Here is an 11,865-nt window from a genome sequence, read left to right as displayed (position 1 = left end):
TGTAAAACCTGCTCTATTCAAATCATGGCTAGAACCTCTAATGCTCCAGCCTTCGGACACACTTCCAGCCTGCAGTACTGCAATGGCTGGGTCCTTCATAATCCAAGAGGAGCTGAGCAGGAGCAGCCCCAGAGAGGCAATGCAGGCTGATGGTTCCTAAAGGACAAGCATGTTATCTTAATGGAGTGTGGTTTTCCTTGACTTTCTAGTAAAACCCCTCAAGAAATCTTCTGTCCCGGGAGTTCTCATCACCCAGTTTGTGGATGATGTTCCAAAGGGATGCAGTACACCTGACTTTGAGCGGAAACCTGTCTCTCTGACATTGGAGGAAGGTGAGAGCCTTAAATAACAGTCAAAGCTACAGTCCCAGAGACTTGACTCCATGTCTCTCCTGCCTGAAACAATCATTGCCATTAAATCAAGCTCCTTTCTGAATAGATTTGACTAGACCAGAAGTAGTTTTGTATGGCCCAAGTCTTTGTTGTACTGATGACAACTCCACCAGTACTGATAGAGGTCTCCTGAGCTTTCATTAGTGTCTGCAAGATCAGAATCTGGCTCCTAATGAATACAGCAATCCAGAAAATCCTACAGGAAAAAAGTATTTTGCAGCTAAAGATGAAGCACATTGAAAAAGTTGGGGTTTTCCTGTTGAACTAACTTGTATTATGAGTGGTCAGCACTAAAATTAACTGCTTTTTAAAAGCAGATGTACAGCTTGCAGCTGTACAGCTTGCAGATGCAAGAAGCAATATGGACCTTGCTTAGAGTAGAGAGAAGGCAGATGATGGGCTGATACCTGAGGCAATGGGGAGCCTTCCAATAATCTCTTCACTTGCGGAGTAATTGAGTAATTTCTGGTTTGGTTTTGGAATGGGGTGGCCTGAGGAACTCGTGTAGCTCCTCTGTCCTCACAAGACTGAACCCATTCTGGCACCCTGGATGTCAGTGTTGTCACACTCATGTGTTGAGTTTCACGAGCCATTGGGATATTCTGAAGGAGCACAGTGGCCTCTAGTGGTACATCCCTGATCCTCCTCCTTCCACTCGCTCAGCCATGAACCAAGGTGTGTGCTCACTCACCCTCTCTAACATTTCCAAGTGATTTCATTTACAGCAGGTTCCTCGTAGTTCATATACAAAATATTAGGGAATTCGGGCACGATGAGTGTGTTTCATCATATCACCATTGCCCCGTTGCATGGCATCGCTGACACTCCTCGCTGGGGAGCTGTTCTGGGACAGACGGCAAGCACGGGAAATTGCTAATGACTAATTGCAGAGTGACTAAAATTTGACAAAGGCATAATCAGACTTTAATAATAGTGCTGCAATCTCGGGAAAAGGTAGGAGATGCCTTTTGATAAGAATCTGCTGGCAGGAGCTTTTGCTGCATCAAGTGAGTGTTTTGATGGTGACTGCAGAAGGGCGTGGGACACGTTGTGAGACTTCTTGATGAGAATTTTGTGTTGGTCATTTGAAGACCAAAACTATTGCAAAAGAAAGGTAACAATTATTCCCACCCTGAGCTACATCCATGGATAACTCATCTCCATTTCGACTGGAGATTTCTATTGGAGAGTGACTTCTCTGGTTTGTTGTTTTATAGTGCCTCTAACGTATTTGAAGCCTTCTGGAAGAAAAGGTTTGTACTAAGCAGTGGTAAAGCTGTTGGAACGTCTGTGGGCAGCAGCAGTTTACTCAGGTTCATAGGGGAGCAGAGATAGAGAGAGCTCACAGGTAAACCCCATCCTCTCCTCCCTCCCTTGTCTCCAAGCAGCAGAGCCTGGCGTGGCTGGAGTACAAAGTGGTGCCAGGCTAGTGGATGAGGAAGCTACTGCAGAAAGATGACATGTAGGGAGTCCAGGGGGAAACATCTTACACTGCATGGGTGCTCCCAGTTGTGGTACAGTGTTGTCTGTTCAGAACATGTTTTCCTAACTGTGCAGAAGGGGTATTTTCCTTTTTTCCACCTTCCAATCAATCCAAGTTTATCTAAATGAAAGAGAGACCAGGAGCTGCAACTATTCACAGATGAACTTTACTGATGTCTAGAGACAGGGAACTCCAGCACAGCGAGTCCTTTGTTATTTAACAGCATGGTTGCAGCAAAGGGAAGGAATGGAGAAGGAATGGGAACTTGCAGGGGAGTATGTGTGTGATAAGAATGGATCTGGGATTTCATGGCTGTGGTGCAAGTAGGGCATGCAAGTTGCTGTATGCAAGTCTAGGCTGAACTTGCTGTAGCATCTCTGAATTCAGAGCTGACCAGAGGATGTTTGCAGTCATGGCTGTGGGCTAACACCTTTTAGGATTGAATACAGACAAACCTGGACTTGAGCTAATAACTGCTTGTTCTTTGGCCCTGCCCAGTTATTGAGGGAGTTGAAAATCAGACCAAGACACCAAAGAATTGCTCTTTTGGCTACGTAACTTCCTATTTGTGTGACGGTGCGATAAACCCACAGAGGCCGCGTGTGTCACTAGTGAATTTTAGAGATGAGTTTTCAAGTCATCTCTTTGGAAGCCAGTAAGTTAGAGTGGAGATTATGGCAGGTGGCTTGCAGTAATTTAGGCATTTAATGCAACTTCAACTCATAATTTAGGCATTTTTTACAGGGAAAACAAAAAGATAGAATTGCCTAAACCAGAGATGTCTCACTCTGGGGAATCAAGCTATTGATAACATAAGGGGCCTGCCATGAAAGTCTTCATGTTCAAGCCTGTCTTAACTGATTTCTTGCCTCTTTCCAAAGGTAAAAATGCCATCTTCAGAGCTGTGGTCAAAGGTGTCCCAACCCCTGACGTGAAATGGACTCGTGTACAAGGAGGAATGGATGATCGTTCCAAATATGAAACATTCTTCAATAGTGTTACAAATGAGTTTGTTCTGCAGGTAAGTATCAGCTATTTCAGACAGGACTCATGGAAGCAGGAGAGCAATGAAAGGAAAAACCTGCAGTGGGCTGATAGAGATGTCACCGTGTCTGAGATATCACAAAGATAAGCAAACAAAGCTTTTTAGAGTCATTCTGGGAACACAGGAAAGATCTGAGATGTCATTGAGTAGCTGTTAGAAGCTGAAGGTGTGTGAACTGATCCACAGCACACCCCTGTGAGCTTTCACTATGTTCTTCTTTTTAAGATAAACAAACTCACTGCAAAAGACAGTGATTTGTATCGTTGCTTTGCTGTGAATGAATACGGGGAAGCTTCATGCTCTGCTGGCCTCAGGATCATACAAGGTAGGATTGACAGGTTCTGTGCTCCAAAGGTCTGTTGGTCTCAAGTAGTTTTGCTGTCCCAGGGCTTTGTGGTCCTTTGGGGGTGGGTTCCCAGAGCATTGTCTAAGTATCCTTGGTGTGAAGGTCTACTTTTTCCCTCACTGAGGACTGAAGCTCTTTTGTGACTCCCCCCAGTTTGATGGCTCCATGACAGTATGAGCTATAAAGCAAGGGAGAAGAAAGTGGTATTATCATCACTGCACTGGACCATAGTCAGGCCCAAACTCTGGGTTTAGTGTTGAAGTAGCTCTGTCCTTTCTTTATAGCACTGAATGAATCAGTCTTTTGAGAGGGATCCATCCCACTTCACATGTCACCTGACCTTAGTTCCCTGCTTCCCTTCATAGTCAGTTCAGAGAAATGGGCACTTTGTGGTTAAATATAACTGACCCGTTCTTGTCATTGGTTTACTGCTGTTAGTCTGAATTATGGCTTGTTTTGATTTGTTTTATTTTCAGTTGGCTTTAAGAGGAAAGCAAAATATGTCCCTGTTCATGCTGCTGATGGTAAGTTTGATAGATTACTCCTTTCTTTTGAGGCAGGGGGTCAAAGCTAATACTCTCTCTACCACATTGTTACTGCCCCAGACTTGTAAAGAGTAAAATGAGAGAAGGGTTAATGGGTCTCTAATGTTCTGTTGTCTCTGCTTACTATTTCCCTTTGGGAAAAGTGATGATCTTAGACATCACTTTGAGCTGTTCTAGTTAATGATTCAGGAATCATTAGTGCTAGAAAAGGATTTTGTGATGTCCAATAAACTGGATCCAACATGTTAACACAGTTGGGAAATAGCAGGTTTCTTGAGTGTCCTCTTTAGAAAGAGGAATGCTGCCTAGGGAGTGATGGACTTTAATGACATCAAAAGACATGAGGATGGCAGAGAAAACTGGCTCCAAGTTTCATGTCAAGTGGGAAAAAATCACCAGAGGTGAACAGCATTAGCAGAATGGCCTGTGGCCAGGGTCTGTTTTGCATTATCTTGTTTTGGGGGATATATTTCACACTGTTGGGTATCTGAATGTTTCTTGTTCCCCCTCCTGCTGTAATAGAATTAAGGAGGACACTTGAGGACTCCAGGAAGCGGCTGAGGAAGCGGTAAGCCTCCACAACGAACGCCACTGTTACACTTCCTAAGGGTTTCTTGATGAGAGGGGGCAGCTTCACAGATTTTGAAGGCAACACTTCTTGATTCCCATCCCTTCATTCCCCAGGAGGGAACCCCCAGAGATTGCCTCAGAGGAGTGACCTCTGAGTGTGCAAACTCCTGAACCATGCTAAGAAATTACCTGGGAAGAGGGCAAGTGAGCCTGGACCAAACGGTGCCAGTGACTGCTGCTGATTTAACAGCAGTGTATAAATGCCTGTATGGCCCAGGGCAGGACTGTTCCCTGCCAGCATTTAATGTGTAGTATAGATGCAGCAAACCTGTTCTGTAAGAATCCCACTCTTTCTTGCCTACATCTCCAGGACCAAGTGAACTACAGAACTGGCAAAGAGAGATGAAAGAGGATTAAGTATAGAAAACCAAGACATTTTGTTGTCTGTTAAAATGTCTAGATGTACTTTTTTCCCCTGGTTCTAAGGGCCCCAGCACCAAAACCCAAACCCTTGGATAAAGAAGCAGTCTGGCAATTGCTGCTGCATGCAGATAAGAGAGATTATGAGAAAATCTGTATCAAATATGGAATCGTTGACTTCCGTGGGATGCTGAAAAAGCTGCAGGAGCTGAGGAAGGACACAGAGAGTGAACAAGAAGAGGTAAAATAAACTGCAACCACAGCAAGTACTAATCTTTAACAAACTAGAGAGTCTTATAGCTTCACAGGAGCTGCTTTAAATAGGCTAACCCTTCCTAAACTGCTTTGTAGATGAAACTATTGTATGACAGACAATGCTTTCTGGCAGTCTTAAAGGGGTCCTACTTCTCTGCTCATGCAGATAAAAATGCTAACATTTCTGAAGTTCAGTTCATGAGTCTTATGAGATATACTGAATGTAAGGGAATGCTAAAATCTGTGTTCAGTTGTCCCTGCTGAGAATTTGGATGCTGAATTGACAAGTTACACACCTGAGAGTCCAAATTGGCTTTCACATAGAGGGACATGTAGAAACCTGGACAGACAGTGGTTGCATAGTGTGTGAGTGACCAGGAGGGAGCATGTAAAATATAACTTGCCTACAGGAGGAAACTGTGGAAACTTAGAGCTGCTTCTTCCATTCATTTGGAGGTAGCTCTTTTCTATGCAGATAAAAAGTTCAACAGCTTAAGGACTTCTGTTTTGGCAGCCTTCTCGTTTATGTGCTTCTTGTATCTTTCTTTGCAGTTAATACACAGTATCAAAAACTTCAAACACATCAAAGTCACCAAGGATGGAAAAGCTACCTTCGGTCTGGAGATGAACCTGAAAAGTAGTAACAGCAAAGTTTATCTGCTTAAGGTGAGGGGGTGAGATCACTTGGACAGTTCATAGCAGCCACTGAAGTCATCTTCTACATAAAATGCTTGATCTGGGCACTGGCTGAGAGGAAATAAGCTTCTCAAGGTTGTCCGTCCATTGTGGAATCCTCAGCTGGTCAGGGAGAAGTGTTGATGTGGGGGTCCAGGTGCATCTTTGATGAATATCACTTGGGATTTGTAGCTCTTCAAGTACAGGGGAAACATCCAGTTGCTGACATCCTTTTGACTTCAAGAGCTCTTCCAGCAAGAGGAAATTCAGTGTCTTTCAGGCTGCAGAAATTCTGCAGTCCCATCTAAGAAAACCAGACCCATTTTATTCACTTTCTAGAGCGTTATTCCACTAAAATTCACCTCTGTGAAAGAAGATCTGAGGGAAGTAAAACATCCCGTTGAGTTCTGTGGGTGTTATTACAATGTGATCCCCAGGTTCATCAGTGCTGTGGATGTTTTTCTGGAAGATATATTTTGGTCAGTCTATGGTTAGTGGCTTTAATACAAGGGAAATTGGAATCCATTGAAGAGGAGGTCTGTCTAGCTCTATGAACTTCTGAATCAAATGCATGACATGAAGTCTGTGCAGCCACAACGTGGAGACGTAACCAAAGTGGTACAGAAAGGTGGTGAACTCACCTGCTTATCTATCAGTGAGGATGCTAAGATCTAAGCAAAGAAAGTACTTTGTCTTCGAAGTTATAGTAACTTAAGCTCCAAAACCCAATGTGAGCTAGTATTGTTTTGCCTAGTTTGAGAGTCTGATGCTCTGTTCCATGCAGGCCTTACCGCACATAGCATTGCCCGGGTGTTCCCTAAGCAACGAGTCCACTGTGAGTAGCAATAGTGTAGAATTCTCTGTTGTTACTCATTTATATCAACAAGGAGATCACAGCACAGATTTGGCCTGGTGTGTTTGAAATACCTTGCCTCAAAGTGCATGCTCTTCCCTCTCCTTAGGATGGTGAGAGGCTCAGGTATGAAACAAGTAATGAATACGGGAAGCACTGCCTGCGGCAAATTGGGAGAAGGTACATTTTCATTGTCAACGATGTGCAGCCAGAAGATGCAGGATTGTATCAAGTCCGAGTGGAGGATGTGCCTGTCTTCTCAACTGAACTGGACCCTGACTGTAAGGAACTGAGTTACATGTATGGGAGGTGCAACTGCAATGAGAAAGTAGTTTTTGTTGGAAGTTTTTTTTCCAGGAGTAGATGCAAAGCTCAGCAGTAAAACCTGGTAACTACAGAACACTGGTTTTGGTGGCCACATAAGGGCTCCTTAGATGACACCGGTGAAAAAGAGAAGCAGGGGTGATTGTGTGATATGGGTGTTGCATTTGTAGTCCAAAGGATGAGGTTCAAACACCGGTTTGGCTCTGACTTTTAGATGACAATGAGGAACCTCCTTAACTTACCCCTGTTGTAGTTCCTTTTGTAAGCTCAAAATAATAACTAGTACCAACTCGATACAAGTATCACGCTGCTGAAATGCATTAATGACTACAAATTCCCAGCACATCACAGTGATGTGGGGTATAAATGCCTTAGAAGATAATAAAGACAAAATTCTGCTTTTTTGGCTGGTAGAAATAGGCACAGGAGCACATCTCAGTGTTTCCTTTTTCTGCTTAAACCAGTGCTCACAAGCACGGCAAGTTCCTGTCTGTCTTCCTTTAGCTGCAACAAGTTCTTCTTGGAAGATAGAAATAGCTATTTCCTTTCTGCAGCATTTGATTTTTCCATTGCAGCCATCCCTGTGGGATTTGAGCAATCACTCAGCAATATGAATTGCCCTGAGGGTGAAGATGCCATCTTTACCTGTGTCCTACGCACCCCCTGCCATGATGCTGTGTGGCTACACAAAACCCACGTCCTGGAGGCAAGTGAGAAGCACCAGATCTCTGTAAGTGCTGACGGTCTGACCCACCAGCTGATGATCAAAAACACTGTGCCCTCTGACAACGGCATGTACACCATCGACACTGGACTTTCCTTCTCAAATGCCTGGCTTATTGTAGGGTGTAAGTGCCACTGTGTTATTCCCATGGTGTTGGCTTGGGGCGTGTCAACAGAATAACATTCCACTCGCTGCCTGATTGCTCGTTGAGATGATTCTATGCTGAGAACTGAATTGCAGAGCATCTACTTCCTAAGTTACACCTGGAAAATGAAGGTCTGGATAGACCCTCTTTCCTCTTCAGATGAGGCACATTTTTCCCTTTTTATTAATCCTGACAAATCCCATTGGCTTATTTACAGCTACTCTGTAGTAGTATGTTCTCCATCAGCTATTGAACAAAACCTCCATAACTCAACATATGCTTTTGCTGAAGCTGTCACTGTGTGAACACAGCACAGCATGCAGGGGATAAAGCAGCCTTAGGTACTATCAATTCTGTACGACCAACACTACTCAACACTGGCTTGTCAGGTAGTATTTTTCTTTCCATACTAGAGGTTAAACATGCTAAAGAAGCTCAGGGGAAGATGGGAAACACTCAGTGTATGGTTTTGCTTCTGAAAGGTAGTTGCTTTGGTTTATTTTGAGACCTCGCTTTCTAAAACATCTTTCCTAAAGTGAGGACTGATGGCTGACCTGTGGGATAGTCTAACTCCTGCAGGGCTGGAAGGAGAAGGCAGAAGGAACTAACGAGTCCCAGATACAATCTAAGCCCCTCTAAAGTAAACCTGTTGTGCTGGAAATGTGCCTTGTTTTAATCCTCTTCTTGTTTTGTTTGCTTGGGTTTTCTAACAAACGTGTTCCTACTCACAGTGATTGTGTTTCCAGCTGAGAAATGGCAAACCAGGTCTGAATGTGACACTGAAAAGATTCAGGATTTGAACCAAATTGAAATGTATTTACAATGGTTCTGTGTCCCAGAATGGAACTATAACAAATGCTGCCACATTCTCGTTGGTTGTTGATGCAGTGCATGACCTATTCATTGTCCTCTTTTTCTTTTCCCTTCTCTTTTCCTGTAAATGATATCTCCTCCAATCAAACCATGCATCTTCAATACAGATGCCAAAGGAAAAGGGAGACAAGGTGAAGGAGATGAAAGATCTGAGTGGCTGGAAGAAACATTGCCAAAGAGAGACTGGGCAAAGAAACTTCAACAGAAAGAATCTGTTGGTGATGGAGATCATCTTATGGACACTGGAGAGGAAAAATATGGCTGGTACAGAAATGGTCAAGGGGGCAGCCAAGGTCACTCAGATGATGCTGATGGAAGCCATAGATTTTTGGGGAAGGATGGGCTACACAGAGCCAACAGAAATGAAAGGATAGGGGCTGGACAGTTTTCTGGAGCAGATCTAGATGGAGATGCCATGACAAGTGAAGGGAATATCTTTGGATTAAAAGGCTTTGGAGGCAAAAGTGGATTAAGGCCTTTCCATGGCAAGGATTCTATGGCAGGCAGAGCAGATACTGGTGATGAATCAGGAGCAGTAGGTGCATGGAATTCTGTGGATGGCAGAGGTGGTGCTATGCTGGGTAGTGTTGACACTGATATGGATGATGGAGAAGGTGCGGGCTCTCAGCATGACAAAGATGGTAAATTAGGTGATGCTGGTTACAGAGCTGGCTTTGGGGGTGTTGGGAGATCAGGTGCTACTGATGGAAGTTCTGAGGTAGATGGACTTGGTCCCGATGCAGCCGGAGTGGGAGGTGGTAAGGATGGCCTCTTCAGAAGGACTGGTCCACAGACTGGAGCTAAAAAGAATGCTGCAGGTACTGAGATTGGAGGAGGAATGAGGTCCCCTTATGGCAAGGATGGTCTGCCAACTGTGGTTGATAGGAATGGAGCAAGTATAAACAGAGAAGGACAAATAGGTATCCCATATGGTGAGGATGGCCTGGCACTTCATGCTACAGGTCACTTAGGTCAGGCAGGAAGGTCTGGCTTGCTATATGGTCCAGGTGGTGCTGCAGTTGGAGATGGGGCTATATCTGGTGCAGGTGGCAGCTCTATAGGGGAAATGGAGGCTTTGTATGGTGCAGATGGTTGGCCACTTAGACCAGGTGCTGGTGCAGCTGGTGCAGGAGGAGGACTTGGGGCTCCGTATGGAAAGGATGGTCTCCCAGCTGGAGCAGGTATTGGTGGTGCTGGTGTAGCTGGTGCAGGAGGAGTGGGATCTCCATATGGAAAGGATGGTCTCCTAGCTGGATCAGGTATTGGTGGTGCTGGTGTTGCTGGTGCAGGGGGAGGGGGGGGTGCCTATGGAAAGGATGGTCTCCCAGTTGGAGCTGGCATTGCTGGTGCTGGTGCAGGAGGAGTGGGATCTCCATATGGAGCAGGTATTGTTGGTGTTGGTGTAGCGGGTGCAGGAGGAGGACTTGGATCTCCATATGGAAAGGATGGTCTCCCAGTTGGGGCTGGCATTGGTGGTGCTGGTGTAGCTGGTGCAGGAGGAGGACTTGGATCTCCATATGGAAAGGATGGTCTCCCAGTTGGGGCTGGCATTGGTGGTGCTGGTGTAGCTGGTGCAGGAGGAGGACTTGGATCTCCATATGGAAAGGATGGTCTCTCAGTTGGAGCAGGTATTGGTGGTGCTGGTGTTGCTGGTGCAGGAGGAGGACTTGGGGATCCATATGGAGGGGATGGTCACCCAGTTGGGGCTGGCACTGGTGGTGCTGGTGTAGCTGGTACAGGAGTTGGGGCTCCTTATGGAGCGGATGGTCTCCCAGTTGGAGCAGGTATTGGTGGTGCTGGTGTAGCTGGTGCAGGAGGAGGACTTGGATCTCCATATGGAAAGGATGGTCTCTCAGTTGGAGCAGGTATTGGTGGTGCTGGTGTAGCTGGTGCAGGAGGAGGACTTGGATCTCCATATGGAAAGGATGGTCTCCCAGTTGGAGCTGGCATTGCTGGTGCTGGTGCAGGAGGACTGGGATCTCCATATGGAAAGACTGGTCTCCCAGTTGGAGCCGGCATTGGTGGTGCTGACATCTCTGGTGCAGGAGGAGCAGTTGGGGCTCCATGTGGAGCAGATGGTCTCCCAGCTAGAGTGGGATTTGGTTTGGAGCTGGCATTGGTGGTGCTGGTTTAGCTGGTGCAGGGGGAGTTGGATCTCCATATGGAAAGGATGGTCTCCCAGCTGGAGCTGGCATTGGTGGTGCTGGTTTAGCTGGTGCAGGGGGAGTTGGATCTCCATATGGAAAGGATGGTCTCCCAGCTGGAGCTGGCATTGGTGGTGCTGGTTTAGCTGGTGCAGGGGGAGTTGGATCTCCATATGGAAAGGATGGTCTCCCAGCTGGAGTAAGATTTGGTGCTGGTGTAGCTGGTGCATGTGGAGGAGTTGGGGCTCCATATGGAAAAGATGGTCTCCCAGATGGAGCTGGCATTGGTGGTGCTGGTACAGCTGGTGCAGGAGGAGTGGGATCTCCATATGGAAAGGATGGTCTCCCAGCTGGAGTAAGATTTGGTGCTGGTGTAGCTGGTGCAGGAGGAGTGGGATCTCCATATGGAAAGGATGGTCTCCCAGCTGGAGTAAGATTTGGTGCTGGTGTAGCTGGTGCAGGAGGAGGACTTGGGGCTCCATATGGAGCAGACGGCCTCCCAGCTGGAGCAGGATTTGGTTCGGGTGTAGCTGGTGCTGGAGTGAGATCTCCATATGGAAAGGATGGTCTCCCAATTGGAGCAGGTATTGGTGGCGCTGGTGTAGCTGGTGCAGGAGTGGGATCTCCATATGGAAAGGATGGTCTCCCAGCTGGAGCTGGCATTGGTGGTGCTGGTGTAGCTGGTGCAGGGGGAGTTGGATCTCCATATGGGAAGGGAGGTATTGGTGGTGCTGGTGTAGCTGGTGCAGGAGGAGTTGGATCTCCATATGGAAAGGATGGTTTCCCAGCTGGGGCAGGTATTGGTGGTGCTGGTGTAGCTGGTGCAGGAGGAGTTGGATCTCCATATGGAAAGGATGGTTTCCCAGCTGGGGCAGGTATTGGTGGTGCTGGTGTAGCTGGTGCAGGAGGAGTTGGATCTCCATATGGAAAGGATGGTTTCCCAGCTGGGGCAGGTATTGGTGGTGCTGGTGTAGCTGGTGCAGGAGGAGTACTTGGATCTCCATATGGAAAGGATGGTCTCCCAGTTGGGGCTGGCATTGGTGGTGCTGGTGTAGCTGGTGCAGGAGGAGT

The 11,865-nt window shown here is 46.4% G+C and overlaps 1 protein-coding gene across 1 annotated transcript in view; it reads left to right on the top strand.

Annotated features, from left to right (window-relative positions):
* Positions 1-209: 209 nt before the first annotated feature.
* LOC104409148 (immunoglobulin-like and fibronectin type III domain-containing protein 1) overlaps positions 210-11,865 on the top strand; it is a gene marked incomplete at both ends in the record, with an annotated part of 44,193 nt that continues 32,537 nt past the window's right edge. Inside the window, 8 exons of the mRNA XM_010018944.1 lie at positions 210-332; positions 2,757-2,896; positions 3,146-3,245; positions 4,334-4,379; positions 4,868-5,042; positions 5,609-5,722; positions 6,694-6,865; positions 7,484-7,756. Of these exons, the coding sequence (XP_010017246.1) occupies positions 210-332; positions 2,757-2,896; positions 3,146-3,245; positions 4,334-4,379; positions 4,868-5,042; positions 5,609-5,722; positions 6,694-6,865; positions 7,484-7,756 (1,143 nt within the window). The remainder of the gene's footprint in view (positions 333-2,756; positions 2,897-3,145; positions 3,246-4,333; positions 4,380-4,867; positions 5,043-5,608; positions 5,723-6,693; positions 6,866-7,483; positions 7,757-11,865) is intronic.

The sequence above is a fragment of the Nestor notabilis genome, unplaced genomic scaffold (genome assembly GCF_000696875.1).
Source record: "Nestor notabilis isolate BGI_N333 unplaced genomic scaffold, ASM69687v1 scaffold5637, whole genome shotgun sequence".
Lineage (NCBI taxonomy): Eukaryota > Metazoa > Chordata > Aves > Psittaciformes > Psittacidae > Nestor > Nestor notabilis.
This window is presented reverse-complemented; position numbering and strand designations above follow the sequence as displayed.